Here is a 17321-nt window from a genome sequence, read left to right on the forward strand (position 1 = left end):
ATCTCACCCACCCTTGCTGTCTTTTTGTTTGATTTGTTTTGCATTTTATTAATTGATTTCTGTGTGTGCGTTTATGTGCGCTCATGTGCATCTGTACACGTGTATAAATCAGAACTCTTTCCCCTACCCGCAATCAGGGTAACAGCCAAATCCTGGGTTTTACTGGAAAGCTGGAAACTACATCTCCTGGCATGCCTCGCAAGCTGCCTTGTGGACTACCACTCCCTGCGTGCTCCGCGCCAGAGAGACTACAAATTCCGGCGCGCTGCGGGCGGCGGCGCCATCTTCCGCGGCGCGGATTGAATGAGCGCGCCGCACCCGGGCAGTCGAGGCGATTCTCCCGCCGCCGCTGCAGCTGCCGCCGCCGCCGCCGCCGCCGCCACCTCCGCCATGGCGTCTGTGCCGCCCCACGCGGGGCCCGCCACGCCGCTGTCGCCTACGCGCCTGTCTCGGCTGCAGGAGAAGGAGGAGCTGCGCGAGCTCAACGACCGCCTGGCACACTACATCGACCGCGTCCGCGCTCTGGAGCTGGAGAATGATAGGCTGCTGCTCCGGATCTCCGAGAAGGAGGAGGTGACCACTCGCGAGGTACGTGGGTCGGCACTGGGGACGCGGGGAGCTTGACCCCGGTGATAGGTGAAGTGAGCGGAGCCCTGCCCACCCGGGATCCTGGAGGCTGGTGCATAGAGCTAGCTAAGCCCTGCCCACAGGGAACCCGCGGGGATGGTGCATAGAGCTACCTGAGCCGTGTACACCGGGGACTTCGGGGCTGGTGTATCAGGGATAAATCCTGCCTGCCAGGGACCCTCAGGACAGGTGCAGAGCGCAGAGCCCAGCCCACCGGGGACCCCTGGGACAGATGCTGATAGCTAAGCTTTGCCCACCTGGACACCCCAGGGTTGGGTGCATAGGCCTGAGCCGTGCCCACCAGTAAGACCCCAGGATCAGTTGCGTAGTACTGAGCTCCGCCCAAGAGGCGGGGAGACACCTCCCTTACAGGTGCATACCGCTAATCCCCACCCACTGTGGGGGGGAACCAGGAACTGGAGCCGGCAGGTAAGCTCCGCCTACCAGGAACCCAGCCACTTGTTAAAGTCTAGGCGGGGAGGGGGACTAGTGCAGAATGGTCCAAGTCCCTCCCATCTGAGGGACTTTAGGGACAATATCAGGTGTAAACAGTGTTAGTCCCCGCCCCCTGAAGCCCCACCCACCCGGGCACTCTTGGGACAGGTGCTGAAGAAGCTAACCTGTGTTCACCTGGGGACCCTGAAGGAGAAGTATAGACAGAGCTAAAACTTCAATAAGACTGAAGAGATTTAGGGGGCATGCACCCCAGATGGTGTCAAGGACCTTGGAGGATACTTCACATTCCATGCATAGGTAGGAAAGTCCTACCCATCCAGGGTCATAGGTTTAAAGGATCCTGCTTGATCCCTAAGACACCCCAGAGATACTGTACTGAGGCTGAACAAGGCTCCCCGATTAGGGGCTCATGAGACCCTAGGGGACCCTCAGGAAGTGCTGTCTGGAGGCTGTTCTGGGGACCCCTGAGGGAGAACGCTACCCTAGGCCAGGCCATCCTTATTCAAGGTTTGGGGAGATTCGGGGGCCCCTGAGGAGAGGTGCAGAACCACAGCTCACTCTTCCTGGCGATGGCAGAGGGATTTTGTTTAGCAACCCTGAGAAAAGGGTAAAGGATCATCCTTCAGAGACTTCTGGGCTTTGGGGACCCAATGAGTAAGGGTGCATTGAGCACAGTTCTGGGAGACCCAGGGGTGCATTTTGGGGCTCTCCTGAGGACACTTAGGTTCTAGGGTGTGAGATTGTGAGATTTCTTTTTGTTTTGTTTTTTTGTTTTCTGGATTTGGTTTTTTTTTTTTTTTTTTTTTTGAGACAGGGTTTCTCTGTGTAGCCCTGGCTGTCCTGGAACTTACTCTGTAGACCAGGCTGGCCTCGAACTCAGAAATCCGCCTGCCTCTGCCTCCCAAGTGCTGGCATTACAGGCGTGCGCCACCACCGCCTGGCTGAGGGTGTTCTTAGGGGTCACCAATAGACAAGCTAGGCAGTCTCTATCTACTGTAGGGTCCATGGACATCTTGGGGTGCTTCTGCTGAAGGATACCAAGGGAGAGTCCAACAATGAGTGTGTGACTCCTCAGGGACCGGCACAGAGTGGGCTACTACCCATTCAGCTTGTCCCGGGCACAGTGTGGCTTCAGGAGCCTGGTACCTGGGGGAGGAGCCATTGGGGTTGCCGGCTGCCCACCCCCCACAGCAGGCATCTGGAGAGTGTTTGTACTCCACCCTCTTGGGGGTACAAGGATGGTCTCTAGTCTTGGTTAGGGTAATACAACTCAAGTCCTCTGAAAGGGGGTGAAGGGTCTTGTTGGGGAGGGACTCTCAGACATAGAGAACTTCTCATAGAACTTAGGATGGGCCCCAGGTGCTCAAGGGCTGTGGTGAGGGTCCTAGAAGCCATTCTTAGGTCTTGGAGTTGGCAGGCTGCCTGGGGGGAGGGGCACTGGATCCTGGCAACATGTAACCCCAGGGACCGTGAGGTATGGGCTATCTGGGGACTCAGAGGGGTGCTGGCATCTCCAATACACTGGGGTCTTCTGCTGCACCCAGGCTTCCCCAGTAGCCTCCCATAGGCTCTCTTCATGGTGACAAGCCTCAGCTCCTATGCATGACCCCTTCAGTCCTGGGCCATCAATTGCAACTGAAGCTGCACCTTCACCAATGGCCTTCCATGGCCTCTATCAGTGCCAACCCTCATCTTCATGACTCCTTCATGCCTTCAAAACCAGGACCACTGGGTGACTCTTACACATTACCAAGCCTGGCTGCAGCATGAGGTACAACCTTGGCTATCTCTGGAACACTGCTTATTTGTGCTCTCAGAAACCACTTCTCAGAAGATTTCACCTAGGTGATGCTGGTCTCTTAATCACCACTAATTAACTTTTTAGCTCCAGTTAACCAGCATCAATTGTCCCAGTAGTCCCTTCTGTTCTGGACTCTAAAGCCAGAGACACATGGCCAGAGCTGCCGAGTTCTGCTGCTTGCTGGACCTAGAACATGGCTCCCTTGTTCTATTGCATTTTCACCAGCTTTCTGTTTTCCAACTCCTTCACTGCCTAAGTTGGGTGTCCTGGAACTTGCTCCATAAACTGACTTTGAACTCAGAGATCTGCATGCCTGTCTCCTAAGCACTGGGATTGAAGGTGTGATCCACCAAGCCTCAATTTAAGTTTTCCTTTACCTAGAACTTGCTCTGTTCTAGGCTGGTCTTGAACTCAGAGATCTGCTTGTCTTTGCCTCCTGGGATTAAAGACTTGTACCACCAGGCTTGGACTTAAGCTTAGCTGGGTGGAATCAGGATGGCTGGTGTGTGTGTGTGTGTGTGTGTGTGTGTGTGTGTGTGTGTGCACACGCGCGCGCGCACGCATGCGTCCAAATGTGGAAGCCAGAGGTCACCTTTTGGTGTCTCCCTCTGTCATTTTTAAGGTTATTTTTGTTTTTAAAGATTCATTTATTTTGTTTTTTCAAGACAGGGTTTCTCTGTGTAACCCTGTCTGACCTAGAACTGACTCAGCTATAGAGTTCAGGCTGGCCTTGAACTCATAGAGATCTACCTGCCTCTGGCTCCCCGGTGCTGGGGTTAAAGGCCTGTGCCACCGCCACCCAGTTCTTTGTAGCCCTTTTGTCCCACAGACAGTTGGAGCTCTGCAAACACGTGCAGTGCCAGCCCTAGTGGACGCCACCTGTCCATGCAGGTGACAAAGTCCACCTTTGTTTCTCAGATTTGCAAGGCTGGTCAGAACACAGGGCTGATTGGGGGCTGAAGTGTGAGACAGAGCAGCTGGCAGCAGGTGACAGGCGCGTTGCCCTGCTGGGAGCCAGCCTGCTTAGTTTCTTCATCTAGTGTTGTAAGATGTCTGGGGACAGCTGGCGGCGTTGCCAGGCAGTACAGGAAGTGTGTGGGAGTGACCACAAAGGACAGCATACAGACAGACATGCCCCACCTGTCAGCAGTGCCTCTGGCAGCTTGGCAAGGAGCAGGCACAGGTGTGGCTGGTGCCGCCTGGCAGGGCGTGGCCTGCCAGAGCGATCACCAGATCTTCTGCTATCCTGTTGCAGCTGAGACCTGGGGCATCGGCAGGGGCCTGTGAGGGAGGCTTTGAAGGTACCACTGAAGGCTAGGCTGCCGGCTAGCCTTCACGCGAGGTGACCGGCTTGCGTGCCGGCTCTCGTTTCATTCACTCTCCTTCAGAGCTGGGCCGAGCATAGCTTCTGCTTGCAGACTGACATCACTTGGTGTCTGTGAGGCTTTGCTGTTGTGCATGGGTTGAGGGTGCTGGAGGGCAGCAGGAAGGCTGCCGGTGTATGCCGAGGCCGGGATAAGGTTCCCCGGTGTCCCATTGCTGGGCTGGTGTGTCTGAGGGACAGGGAGTCCTGCAGGAGCAAATCTCTCCAGCCAAGCTTACATGTGATACTGACAAAGGCCACCTCAGACCTTCTGAGCCCCAAGGCTCTGGGGATGTGTGTTGACCTGTGTCTGGAGTCTCCGGCTGGGCCCTGCAGTACTGCTACAGAAACCACTGCCAGAAGCTACCTGTCCTCGCTGAGTGGGGCTCATGTAGCCTGCCGGCATCCCCACAGGGATCTCTGTGACTGAGCAACATGGTGGTGTTGTGGGGCCAGATCTACCTGAGATGACATCACTTTGAGATTGCTTGTTAATAAAGCTTTATTGGTGAGTACTGTCAGGCCACAGACTACCCAGCTCTATTCCAGCCACTAAAAAAAATAAAATATAGAAACTGCCTTTAATCCTGCTCTCAGGAGGCAGAGGATTTCTGTGTGTTCAAGGCTAGCCTGGGCTACCTAGTAAGACCCTTTGTCAGAAAAATAAAAAATAAAAATATAGAAGCAATTCTAGACAGGTAGGCTCAGGCAACGGTTGCAGCTGGCCTGCAGGCCTGAGTATAGACCAGGCTGACCCAGACATAGGGTCTACATGGAGCAAGTTGTGGAGCAGGCCCATGGGTCACCATATTGCCTATGTTCCCCATGCCCTTTGTGCCCCAGGACCCACCCAGGAGCCCACAGAGCATGCACCGGTCAGTGCCTCTGAAGGACAGGGTGACAGGGGTACACCCTGTCAACGCACCCCACCCACCCATTCTTCCTAGTCCTGCTGGTAGTCCTGTGGTCACCTCCTGTGGACCTTCCTCCAGAGCTTCTGTGTTCTGTCCACCCCAGGCCTGACGAATCAGCATCCCGTGGGAAGTGACTGGCAGGCAGGGACTGAGGGGGACACCTGTGTGTGTGTGTGTGTATGTATCTGTATCTGTATCTGTCAGTGTCTGTGAGGTGTGTGTGAGTGCATGTGTGTCTTATTTTATACCTCAGTGCTAGCTCCTGTCGCTGTGACAGAATGCTGGGGTTCACCAGCTTCTGAAAACAAGATGTTTATATGGGCTGGCGGTTTTGGTCGTTTTGGCACCAACATGAGGGTGTGGGGCCCAGTGTGGTTACATCTCAAGTGTTCTTCTAGGGTCAAGGGCACTCCCCACACACACCAGGGCTTGTAGAGTCCTGAGGTGAGGGTGACCGTGGCAGACAGGAGTAAGCACCTGTTCTATTTATTTATTTATTTGTTTGTTTGTTTGTTTGTTTGAGACAGGGTTTCTCTGTGTAGCCCTGGCTGTCCTGGAACTCACTCTGTAGACCAGGCTGGCCTCCAACTCAGAAATCCGCCTGCCTCTGCCTCCCAGAGTGCTGGGATTACAGGCGTGCGCTACCACTGCCCGGCAAGCACCTGTTTTATTACCTCTTCCTGTTTTCTTGTAGCAGACCCATTGTGCCGCTGATGCAGGGCTGGATTGAAGGAGGCTTTGTCCTGCTCCAGGCCTCAGTGTCTTTGTCTGTAAAATGGGAATAAGAGCCTCACCCATTTCAGCCACCCTCCTCACACACAGTGTGTCTCATTTTTCTCTCTCACACAGTGTGTTCATTTCTGTTTCACAAGTGTTGTCACATCTCTCTCTCTCACACACAGTCACTTCTCTCTCACACACACACACATACACACACACACTCTCTCTCTCTCTCTGTCATACAGTTGTCTGAGCCTGAGTCCCACCTGCAGAAGACCCTCAATAGCCCTTCTACTCTGGCCTTGGCTGACCTGCCAGGCCCGTGCTGGGCAGCCGCCATCTCTGTGCTGGTGTGCAGACACCAGGCACCTGAGCCCTGATGTGTGTTGAGCTTATGCACCCCCAAAGTCTCGCTGCAGTTCAAGGTACTACATTAGGTCTGTGTCATCTCACCCTTGTCCAATTCTAGAACATTCTATCCCCTGAACTCGATTACATTCGTGGGAGCCATTATCCTGTCTTCCCTCCCCTCAGCACCCGTGAGTCTCCCTCCTGTCTGGATTCCCCCACTGTGGACACTTCTGTCCTAGAGACCACACCGTGTGGCCTTTGCATCTGGGACTCACTGAGCCCCATGCCTTTCAGGCCCCTCCACACGTCCCATCAGAGTCCTGGTCAGCGTAGGGCAGATGGTGGCACATGCCCATCTTACACTGAGAATGCCCAGCTGTTGGGGCCTTGGTGTCAGGGCTGGTGACATTGTGCACATTGTATACATTTGCAGGTGGTGTTCCCTGCTCTCCACAGCCAAGGGCCACACCTATGCCCGCTTCTCTCTGCCGTCCGGGCTGTGAAGGACTGTGCCTCCCTGCCGTCTGTTGCCGCGTATCTTTAAACACGTTAAGCTCATAGCTGCACACTGGAGGGAGGGGGGCCTGGGAGAAACCCGAGTCTCCAGCCCAGCTGGTGTGCGTGTGGCCTCGCCAGAGGCAAGTGGCAAGTGGCCTGTGGCATGCAGGTGGCAACTGTCTTCCCAGCAGGGAGAGGTCCAAAGCAAGTGTGTATTGAGTGTCCCTGAAAACCCCCTGCCAGGCACCGTGTGGAGTGACCCTGTAGCAGCCTGACTTTGAATATGGATCCAGGGGGGACTCTGAGTGTCTGGATTAGGCAGGGTTCTGGAGTCACAGAACCTACGGGATGTCTATAGATTAAGGGAAATTATGGAATGACTTTCAGTCTGCAGTCCAATTGACCCAATCACTACCATGCCCTCCATTTCTGGATTGTAGTTCATTCCAGATGTCATTCCATTGACAACCAGGAATAGCCATCACAGTGTCTCATCCAGGTGGCCTTAGGTCTCCCAGCTCTTTCCCCAAGGGGTAGGATGCAGGAACGGAACCTGAGGGATAGAAGGCCGATTCAGAAAGGAGGTCTCCAAATTGCCATAATAGGGACAGGAATGTGACCCTGCAAAGCACCCAGGAAAGCTCTGTGTGGACTCAGTGTCACCTGCCTACACTGTGACATGATCAGCACCGTCATTGTGGGGGTGAGCTCAGTGGAGAGAGTGCTTGCCTGCCACTGGATAACTGTCATCTCGGTACTGGGGCTTTGGAGGAAAGAAAACACATTAGACCAGGAATTCTAGACTGGCCAGTGGGATGCCGGGTATCTGCTGCACAGGTGCAGTGGGTTGGCAGGGATGTCCAATAGCTGAGAATCGTAAGGCCCTGAGCCAAAGGTGCAAAGTGGGCTACCCTTGGCTACACATTCCCACCCAAGCCTCAGGGTCCTGTGGCCTGATCGTGTCATCCTGGCAGTCTAAATTGTGGGAAAGGAAGCTGGTTTCTTCCAGAAAGACCACCCAGACCCCTCCTCTGTTATATCTAAGACAGTGTCATGGGATAGTCTTGGGTTCCCGTTGTCACCCCCCTGCCCCGTCTCCCCAGGTGAGTGGCATCAAGACCCTGTACGAGTCGGAGCTGGCTGACGCCCGGCGGGTACTGGATGAGACGGCCCGTGAACGTGCCCGGCTACAGATTGAAATTGGAAAGGTGCAGGCGGAGCTGGAGGAGACCAGGAAAAGGTGGGTGCTCAAGCCAGGGCCCCCTGTGGTGGGTGGAGTGCTTGTTGTGCCCTGGGAAGATGGGGCAGGCTCCTCAGAGTAGCTAGTTAGAAGACTAGCCACGCCCACAGGCTGAAGGTCCCCCCACCCCCCACCCCCAGGACGGTGGCAGGAGAATGCTGTAGCTGTAGAATGGTTGGCTAAATACCAGCCTGGTTTGGGCTGGGTGGAGGATGCAGGTCCTGCCTCTGCTCTGCAGAACCCACCGCGGGTGAGACCATCCTGGGACCCCCTGCCTCAGAAGGGACCTGTTATAGATTTACCCAAGTTCTTCTGCTCAGTCATCTGCCCTTCATAGTGGCCACAAGCCGGAGCCTGTCCTGTGAGGGTCTGAGCACACCAGGTCTTTGGTGACAGTGTTTGAGGTTGCCGTGTCTCCCCTCACTCAGCACCTGCGGCTGGCTTAATAAGCTGATGTGTTGGAGCTGAGGGTGTTCATAGGCGACAGCCGCATCCCGGTGCTGAGGCAGCCAGTGCTTCTGTCCTGGCCAGCTCCGCACATCTGGTGTGGGGTTGGCACCAGCTAGGCAGCAGATCCCTCCCCCTGTCCACAGCACCTTCCCCTCCCCCCAGGATAGTTTTACATAGTAGGGAGCAGTCTGGAGTCTGACGGAGCTGTGGCTACTTAGCTATGGGTACTGCCCATCTCTATACACTCGTCACTAGCCAACTGGGGAAAGCTGAGGCAGGAGGACTGCTGCAAGTGTGAGGCCAATCTGGGTTCTAGATATCCTGTGCCACAAAAGGGAAGAATTACAAATATCGTAAAAGTCACCAAAATCTGCTGACACCTGCGTGCTTAAAGGCCCACCTCTAATCTTGCCCTGTGAGTTTCCTCTGTGACTTTAATGAGTTACAGCTAGTTGTGTACCGCTGGGCGGCCCCACCCAGGACTGGGCTTCTGTATATGGCTGGGCAGGCCGGGGTGCCTGCAGCTCTGACCACTGCAGCTCATGTCCTGTGCCCACAGTGTCAGGCACTTCGGCTGGGTTTGGCTTGGTTTGAGAATGCTCTTGTTTGTGAAATAGGGTCTCTGTAGACGAGGCTGGTCTCAACCTTGGAGCAGTCCTGCCTCAGCCTCCCAGGAACTGGGGCAGCAGACAGGCAGCCTACAGCCACTAACAGGGACCCTGGCGACCTCGCGCTAGGCCTCCCTGGACCTTCTGACTGACCATCCTCCCTGCTTTCAGTGCCAAGAAGCGGGAAGGTGAGCTCTCGGTGGCCCAGGGCCGAGTGAAGGACCTGGAGGCCTTGTTCCACCGGAGTGAGGCAGAGCTGGCCGCAGCCCTCGGCGACAAGCGTGGCCTGGAGACGGAGGTGGCAGAGCTTCGAGCGCAGCTGGCCAAGGTGCTGTCCCAGCTCCCTAATGACATGGAGACACTGAGGTGGCAGCTGGGCCAGTAGGCTGTCCCCTCCGCTCACTGCCCCATGTCTCCCAGGCAGAGGACGGTCACGCTGTGGCCAAGAAGCAGTTGGAGAAGGAGACGCTGATGCGTGTGGACCTGGAGAACCATTGCCAGAGCCTGCAGGAGGAGCTGGCTTTCAGCAAGAGTGTGTTTGAGGAGGTGAGGGGCGGGTCTGAGGAGGTGAGGGGCGGATCTGAGGAGGTGAGGGGCGGGTCTGAGGAGGTGAGGGGCGGGTCTGAGGAGGTGAGGGGCGGATCTGAGGAGGTGAGGGGCGGGTCTGAGGAGGTGAGGGCGGATCTTAAATCAGAATACCAGCATGGGTGAAGCAGAGGCGCTGGGATCTCTAAGGTAGAGGCAGTCAGGTGTATGTCTACCACTTACTGGTCTACAGAGTGAATTCCAGGATAGCCATGGCTACAGAGGAACCCTGTCTAAAAATTAACAGCAACCAAAGGGTGGGGGGGGGACTTAAATTGTCAGCAAGCAGCCTTAGTGTGTAAAGGCAACTGACTCCCACAAATGGTCCTCTGACATCCACAGCTGTGACTTAGCCTGTCTGCTGAGGGTTACCGTTCTAGGTCTGAGGCTCAGAATGTGGCTTAGGGGACTATATTCAGACCTCAGGGTCTCCCCTCAGTCCTCAGGGCCTCTGGGACCTGAGCATGGCTGGAGGGACTGTCCCTAGATGCAGGTTTGTCACACGGGGCCCCAGGGACCTTGACCCCCACAGAGCTGATTGTGTCATCATAATGCCGGCCGCATCCCTGGGTTACGCTGGGCCAGGCCCCGCCTGTGGTCAGTACAGAGGAGGGCTGTGGAGGCACAAGCAGCTGTGGGATAGCCCAGAGAGCTTTGGTGTAGAACCCTGGGTGGAAAGCCACCAGGGACCCTGACCTCAGCCAGGAACCCACAGAGGGACCTATAAGGGACCTTGAACCTATGGGAGAACTGGATTCTGGGAAGACTCCAGTTTGAGAACACAAACCCATGGGGGAGTCAGAACCCACGAGAGGCACTGGAGAGGGATGCAGCGGGGACTGGCTGGAGGCAGCCAGCCCTCTGAAATATACCACGGCTGGAGCTCTGCCGGAGCTCAGAGGGAGACCTCTGAGGGAATGCACGAAGAGACGCCTGAGGGGTCTTGGAAAGACCCCCGTGAAGGAAGCAGTGGGGGACCCTGTGAAGGCAAAGGGAGCTGTGAGATATCCCAGGACTTGGAACATCCACCTCAGGGTCCCCACAAGAGAGCAGGTGAGGGGGTACAGCCCTGAGCCTCCTTGGGCAGCCATGTGGAGCACCAGAAGGATGTGTCTTGAGGAGCCTGTGGCAGCCACTGCATCCTGGCTCTCTGGGCTAGAGCCTAGGGGAGCCCCGCCCCTCACTCTCCATCTTCCTGTGGAGGCTGCTGCCCTGGAACTCCATGCACAGGGGAGGAAGGTGGGGGCGGAGACAGCCTCTCAAAACACTATGCAGTCCTTGTGACTCTGAAATTCCCCATGTAGACCTAGTTGGCCTGGAGCACTCCTGCCTTGGCCTCCTGAGTGCTGGCATTTAGGGTGAGCATTGCCACCCCTGGGGAAGAAAACCTTTATCTGTTTGTTTGTTTATTTGAGACAGGATTTCTCTGTGTAGCTGTCTGTCCTATAACTTACTCTGTAGATCAGGCTAGCCTTGAACTCAGAGATCCACCTGCCTCTGCCTCTGCCTCCCCAGTGCTGCTGCCTTCGGTGTCTGGTTCCCCTCTCAGCATATAGTACCTGTCTGTTGTATTCCATAGCTGCCTGCAGCTATTGCTGGAACAGAAGCTGAGGGATGAATGGGGAAGGGGCGAAAAGAAAGAAGGGCCAGGACAATATTTCACTGATCGAGGCCAAAACTTTAATGTCTGTCAGACCTTTTAACAGTTTGGGCAAACCCTTCCCCCCAGACTCCAGGCTGAGTTCTGGTGGAAGTTGTCTAGCTTCTCCTGGAGGTCCTTGTCTCAACTGTTCTGGCAGCTGGGTGGGTCACCTGCTTAATTCCGGAATTCCTAGACCTGGAGGAACAATGAGCTCAACCTTCACTGAGCTTCTCCACCCTAGGATAAAAATTCCTGCCTTAACCTACTTCCCTATTATGTCCTAATGTCAGATTCCTGCCTGAAGCCCGGAATTGTCCTTGGCCAATGTCAAGTTCCTACCTTGGTAGGGCTCCCCAATATGGCTCTGTACACCTGTCCCACCACATAGAGCTGTGGATCGAGTTAGAGCCTTGTTCATTTCCTGGCTAAATAATACTCCAGTTGTGCACACGGCCAGGCACCTAGAGATGCAGCCTGGCACAGCTGGGTAACTAGTCCCCTCATAGGAGGTGCGGGAGACACGACGGAGGCATGAGCGGCACTTGGTGGAGGTGGACAGCAGCCGGCAACAGGAATATGACGTCAAGATGGCTCAGGCTCTAGAGGACCTGCGCAGTCGGCACGATGAGCAAGTGCGCCAGTACCGGCTAGAGCTGGAGCAGACTTACCAGGCCAAGGTACGGCTGTGAGGAGGGGATGGGAGCTGTTCGCTTGTCACCTCCTGTGCTTACATTCCTGACTCCCCTAGCTGGACAACGCCAAGCTGACCTCGGACCAGAATGACAAGGCAGCCCGCGCAGCCCGCGAGGAGCTCAAGGAGGCCCGCATGCGTGTGGAGTCCCTCAGCTACCAGCTCTTAGGCCTCCAAAAGCAGGTGACAGGAACCCAGCCCTGCCCCTAAGGGCCTCTGGCACTCCAGTCCTCTCTTGGTCCCTCCTATCTGAGGGTACAGAGACCACTCTGTGACCTGGCCACACCCTTCCCAGGCCAGTGCCGCAGAGAACCATATCCGAGAGCTGGAGGAGGCCTTAGCTGGGGAGCGGGACAAGTTCCGCAAGATGCTGGACACCAAAGAGCAGGAGATGACAGAGGTGCGGGATGCCATGCAGCAGCAGCTGGCGGAGTACCAGGAGCTGCTGGACGTCAAGCTGGCCCTGGACATCGAGATAAGCGCCTACCGCAAGCTGCTGGAGGGCGAGGAGGAAAGGTGAGAGAGGCACTGGGATGAGGGGAGGAGGGGAGGGCGGGAGCAGGGCCCAGAGACGAGGGAAGGGGCGGATGGCGGAGGTGGGGCCCAGAGACGAGGGGGAGGGGCGGATGAGAGGGAGGGGCAGAGAGGACAGGCCTGACTACACCTGGCCACTCACATCTCCCACCCCTCAGGCTTAAGCTGACCCCCAGCTCTTCATCACGGGTCACCATCTCTCGGGCCACCTCGAGCAGCAGCAGCAGCAGCAGTGGGGTTGGCATGTCGGTGGGGCAGAGCCGGGGCAAGCGCCGGCGGCTGGAGACTGAGGACACCCCAGGCTCACCCAGCAGTGCCTCCAGTGCGAGCAGTGGCTCCCGCCTGGCCCAGCAGGCTGTGGCCACGGGTGTCGTGTGCATCGACGAGGTGGACCTGGAGGGCAGGTTCGTGCGCCTTAAGAACTCTTCAGACAAGGTGAGCGCGGCTGGGTGAGTGGAACAGGCTCTCTGTTCCTGGTGGCCAGAGGTCAAAAATGGGTCTGGGTTGCAGGACCAGTCTTTGGGGAACTGGAGGATCAAGAGACAGGTTGTGGAGGGTGAGGACATCGCCTACAAGTTCACACCCAAGTATGTCCTGCGGGCCGGCCAGACAGTCACGGTAGGTGCCAGCGGTGTTAGGGTGGGAGGTTCCCAACACCAGCTTCCAGGGTGGGAGGTTCTCTATGGGTTTAGTGTGTTCTGAGACCAGCCCTGTGGCCACCGAGCTGCACTGACAGCTACTACACACCCTTCAGGGGTACTGCACCCTTGTCTGAGGCCTGGCAGTTCACAGTTCTGAGTCCCTGAAGTACTGGGATCCCAGTACAGTTCTCCGGCCGGGTGCTCGGGGCCATTGTGAACCTGTCTCTTCCACATCCTGAGTCTGTCCTGCTGGGAAAGGCCCACTTAGTGGGGGCCTCATGGTGGGCAGCCATTGCCTGCCCCAGCCCCTGAGGTGACTGGCAGGGCCATCTTGGTTCCTCAGGTGTGGGCAGCTGGCGCAGGGGCTACCCACAGTCCCCCATCAACCCTTGTGTGGAAGAGCCAGAGCAGCTGGGGATCTGGGGAGAGCTTCCGCACTGTCCTGGTCAACGCGGATGGTGAGGTAGGTGCCCAGCATGGGTGACTGGGACCCGACACCTGCCTCCCCTCATGGCACTTGTGACTGAGCTGGAACCTGTGGGTGGCCTCTAGTGAGATGCAGCCACTCGCACTGGAGGTGGTCAGATACACTGGTGACTCTTGTTGTGTAGGAGGTGGCCATGCAGGCTGCAAAGCAGTCATCTGTCCAGGGGTGTGAAAACGGGGAAGAGGAGGAAGAGGAAGAGGCAGAATTTGGCGAAGAGGACCTCTTCCACCAGCAGGTAGAGAAAGCATGAGGCTAGTGCCACACCTAGTGGGGCTTTGCACCTAGTGGGGCTTTGCACCTAGTGGGGCCTTGCACCTAGTGGGGCCTTGCACCTAGTGGGGCTTTGCACCTAGTGGGGCTTCAGGTATAGGGTCTATAGTCTTGCCTCAGATGACAATTATACTCACTCACTGCATGGCTCTGGGACACTACAGGCCTCAGAGGCCACACTCCTGACTTCTCAGCCAGGATACTCTTTGCTTAGAGCTTGGGGTGGGGAGATGGGGACTCTGGCCCCCAAGTCTGGACTGGGGACAAATGGAAGGCTCTGGAATAGGGCCTTGCGCTTGTTTGGGAGCAGGCTGCCTAACTCCATCCTCCCTCATTCCTTGCAGGGGGACCCAAGGACTACCTCAAGGGGCTGCCGGCTGATGTAAAACCTGCCCCACAGTCACCATGGTCCCCAGAGCCCCTGAAATTATTTTTTTATGGTCTGCTCTCGCTAGTCCGTGGTACATTTCTAGATGACTGTTAAGCAACCATGAGAATGTGGGTGGGCTCTGCCCACAGGCCTCAACTGGCCACACGCCGTCGTGTGATATAGAGGCCTGGGCTGGGAGCCTGCAAACTTGAGGGACTTGGGCCTGGATCTGGGGCAGGAGAATGGCTGCTAGCTCAGGGGGGACCTAATATGAAACTGTGGTGATTTGGTCATTTTCTTTGAAGCCTTTTGAATCAAATTCAGAATCCAGACGGACTGTGGGGCTCACTAGCCTGTCAGGATGTGGTGGCTCTGAGGACACAGGGCAGACCCTCCTCTCCTGGAATTGATGGCACCTGAACCCAGGGATGGTCCGGCTTTGTGCTCTGAGTCTGAAGGGTTTTTAACAGTCCCCAGCATCAGGGCATTCATAGACTTCTCTGGGCCCAGATTCTAAAATGTTCTAGTCCCTTCGAAAGCTGAGGATCAAGAAGGGAGCTCACACAGGGGACAGCTCCTCCCATCCTAAGACTGAGGGGACAGGCAGATCGTGGGTGTTGTGCCTTCAGGAGCAAAGGCTGTGGGTTCCCAGCCAGCGACTGCTCACAGGAGTGAGGCCAAGCTGGCTGTGCTCCTGGCCCCATATATATGTACACTGCGTGTCCTCTGTGCCCCACCCTAATGGCAAGGCCTGGAAACTTGCTTCCCTGAAACTTAGCGCCAGGAACCAGCCAGTTTCACCTTTCACCTTCCCACCACTGACACATGGTATTTTTTAAAAGAATATTTATTTTTTTACATTGGTCAGTAATGAAGCTCACGGGGACGCCGCTCTGGGGGTTACTGAGCTATGGGGAGTGCTATCTCCCTCCTGGCACAGCTGATGGTAAGAAGAGTTCAGGCCTAGTCTCCCCCAAGGCACGAGCTCTTGACCACAGGACCTCCAGACCTACCAGCCACCTCCTGCTTCTAGATACCTCCGTTCTTTGTGACCAGCGTTGGCTCCTGGATAGTCATGGCTGGCTGCAGTTACTGCGCAGCCCTGTTGCCTTGCCCACAGGGCAGGTGTACTCCCGCACTTCCTGCTAGCTTCCTTGTGTTTGAGGAGCAGATCTAGAGTAATCTTCAGATCTGTTTCTGGCCCCGGCTAGGCTAGGTGATTACCAGAGTGGGACTGCTGCTGGGGAGCTGCCTGCACTGCGCACACCTACAGATTGTTTTCTTTTTGTAAGATGCATGCCAAACGTGTGTTCCACCCATTCTTTTCCGCCTATGATTTGTAATATACATTTTACAACTGGAAACTTTTGTATACTCAAATAATCATTGATTTTAATCAACTGATCCTCTGTCCCGTATGGCGGCGAGAATTTTATATTGTATGCATGCACAGCGGGAAGGTAGACTACAAAATGACCCTGCAGAGCGCTTGTCAGGACTTCAGAAGTTAGTGCGCTCATGCAGGAAGTTGCACAGCCTTCTGGGAATTGTGGTTCGGGTTGGGTTGGGTTGGGTTTGTTTTTTTCGAGACAGGGTTTCTCTGTAAAGCCCTGGCTGTCCTGGAACTCACTCTGTAGACCAGGCTGGCCTCTAACTCAGAAGCCCGCCTGCCTCTGCCTCCCGAGTGCTGGGATTAAAGGCATGCACTACTACTGCCCCGCTCCTGTCCTTCTATAAGCCGGAAGTGCTTAGGGACGGCGCGCACATCCTTATGGGAGCAGGAGTCTGAAGTTTCCCATAGGGCACGGCGCGCACGGATTTGTGGGAGGTGTAGTTTCACTTGTTTCCTTGGCGACTCGAGCCACAGTTTTGTTAGACTGGGGACGAGGCGCGCCGCCTTGTGGGAATCGACACAGCCTCCGTTTCCCGTGGTGCCCTGGCTTCCGGCGCGTACCGACAGCGCGCGCGACCGCGGCCCAGTTGTCTAAGCAGCCATGGACAGCAGCTTCGGCTCGGACTTCGGCGGCACGGGCGGCGGGAAGCTGGACCCGGGGGCCATTATGGAGCAGGTGAAAGTGCAGATCGCCGTGGCCAACGCGCAGGAGCTGCTACAGGTGCGGGGCGCGCTGGGGCTGGTGGCGGGGTTCCCCAGGTGAGTCCCCGCTGAGGCCTCGTGTGTGTCCACAGAGAATGACGGACAAGTGTTTCCGGAAGTGCATCGGGAAGCCCGGGGGCTCCTTGGATAACTCGGAGCAGGTGAGACACCCCGGAACCCGTGGGTGGTGAGGGGCGCAGGGGTCAGGAGCTTCTAGGAGGTTAAATCTGCGCGTGCACGGCCTTAGGCACGCCTACTGAGGAGTCCTGCGCGTGCGCGGGGTGAGGAACGGGCTTCTGCGCCTGTGTCGGTGCAGCTTTACTGGGTGGTCTTCGGGTCATGAGACTGTAAGTCAGGGATCCCCTCCGCGCTTTGCAGAAATGCATCGCCATGTGCATGGACCGCTACATGGACGCCTGGAACACCGTGTCCCGCGCCTACAACTCTCGACTGCAGCGGGAACGAGCCAACATGTGACCGAGACCTGTGCCTCGGGACACCGTGCTCATGGTCGGAACTGTTTTTCCTACCAGTAAAGGGCGGCTCCTTTCAGCCGTCCCGAATTCTGGCAGCATGGAGGGCTCGGGGATCGAGGCCTCTCCCCTGGGCTGCTGCGTCCAGCTCAGTCTCAGAAGAGAGCGAGGACCCCTTCGAGCGCGGGGATCTGGCTGGCTCCACTGACCTGTGACCTCGTGCGAGCAGGCCAATAAACCGTTACTGGGGCAGAAAAAATGGCGTGTCATCTCACTGCTTCAGGTCCCTTCCCCAGAGTAGGCCCCGACCTCCCAGGGTATCTATCTTTCCCATTGGTGTCAGCTGGCTCGGGGACTTCGGAGCATGGTCTCAGGTGTTCCGTCGTCACGGGTAGAGACCAGCCTAGGATAAGAAGCATGACTCCATGTACCTCTCGCCTGTCACGCATGAGTGACATCCTCAGAAGTGTGGTGCACACCTGTCGGCCCAGCACTTGGCGGGGCG

The 17321-nt window shown here is 56.4% G+C and overlaps 2 protein-coding genes across 3 annotated transcripts; both read left to right on the plus strand.

The window, feature by feature from the left end:
- The first annotated feature begins 269 nt into the window (after nucleotides 1–269).
- Nucleotides 270–15652, plus strand: Lmnb2 (lamin B2). 2 transcript variants are annotated; one of them, XM_052165373.1, is made up of 12 exons: nucleotides 270–588; nucleotides 7834–7970; nucleotides 9200–9356; nucleotides 9449–9574; nucleotides 11762–11932; nucleotides 12004–12129; nucleotides 12242–12462; nucleotides 12639–12915; nucleotides 12991–13098; nucleotides 13465–13584; nucleotides 13733–13843; nucleotides 14223–15652. In XM_052165373.1, exons 1-12 carry the CDS (start codon nucleotides 304–306, stop codon nucleotides 14262–14264), a joined length of 1881 nt encoding a protein of 626 aa, XP_052021333.1. In that variant the 5' UTR covers nucleotides 270–303; the 3' UTR covers nucleotides 14265–15652. The 2 variants fall into 2 exon arrangements, with proteins under 2 accessions (XP_052021333.1, XP_052021334.1); XM_052165374.1 differs by lacking the exons at nucleotides 270–588; nucleotides 7834–7970; nucleotides 9200–9356; nucleotides 9449–9574 and adding an exon at nucleotides 9913–10666.
- A 442-nt stretch (nucleotides 15653–16094) lies between these two features.
- On the plus strand, nucleotides 16095–17075 carry Timm13 (translocase of inner mitochondrial membrane 13). The gene is made up of 3 exons (XM_052165387.1): nucleotides 16095–16362; nucleotides 16436–16504; nucleotides 16722–17075. Exons 1-3 carry the CDS (start codon nucleotides 16243–16245, stop codon nucleotides 16818–16820), a joined length of 288 nt encoding a protein of 95 aa, XP_052021347.1. The 5' UTR covers nucleotides 16095–16242; the 3' UTR covers nucleotides 16821–17075.
- The last annotated feature ends 246 nt before the right edge of the window (nucleotides 17076–17321 follow it).

The sequence above is a fragment of the Apodemus sylvaticus genome, chromosome 20 (genome assembly GCF_947179515.1).
Source record: "Apodemus sylvaticus chromosome 20, mApoSyl1.1, whole genome shotgun sequence".
Classification (NCBI taxonomy): domain Eukaryota; kingdom Metazoa; phylum Chordata; class Mammalia; order Rodentia; family Muridae; genus Apodemus; species Apodemus sylvaticus.

Bases quoted from the DNA above. Each gene is read 5' to 3' on its own strand.
- Lmnb2 (XM_052165373.1), top strand. From the start codon at position 304: ATGAGCGCGCCGCACCCGGGCAGTCGAGGCGATTCTCCCGCCGCCGCT. The intron at 12,463-12,638 runs GTGAGAGAGGCA...CCCACCCCTCAG, and splicing joins CTGGAGGGCGAGGAGGAAAG to GCTTAAGCTGACCCCCAGCT. The intron at 13,099-13,464 runs GTAGGTGCCAGC...TTGGTTCCTCAG, and splicing joins GGGCCGGCCAGACAGTCACG to GTGTGGGCAGCTGGCGCAGG.
- Timm13 (XM_052165387.1), top strand. From the start codon at position 16,243: ATGGACAGCAGCTTCGGCTCGGACTTCGGCGGCACGGGCGGCGGGAAG. The intron at 16,363-16,435 runs GTGCGGGGCGCG...GTGTGTCCACAG, and splicing joins ACGCGCAGGAGCTGCTACAG to AGAATGACGGACAAGTGTTT. The intron at 16,505-16,721 runs GTGAGACACCCC...CGCGCTTTGCAG, and splicing joins CCTTGGATAACTCGGAGCAG to AAATGCATCGCCATGTGCAT.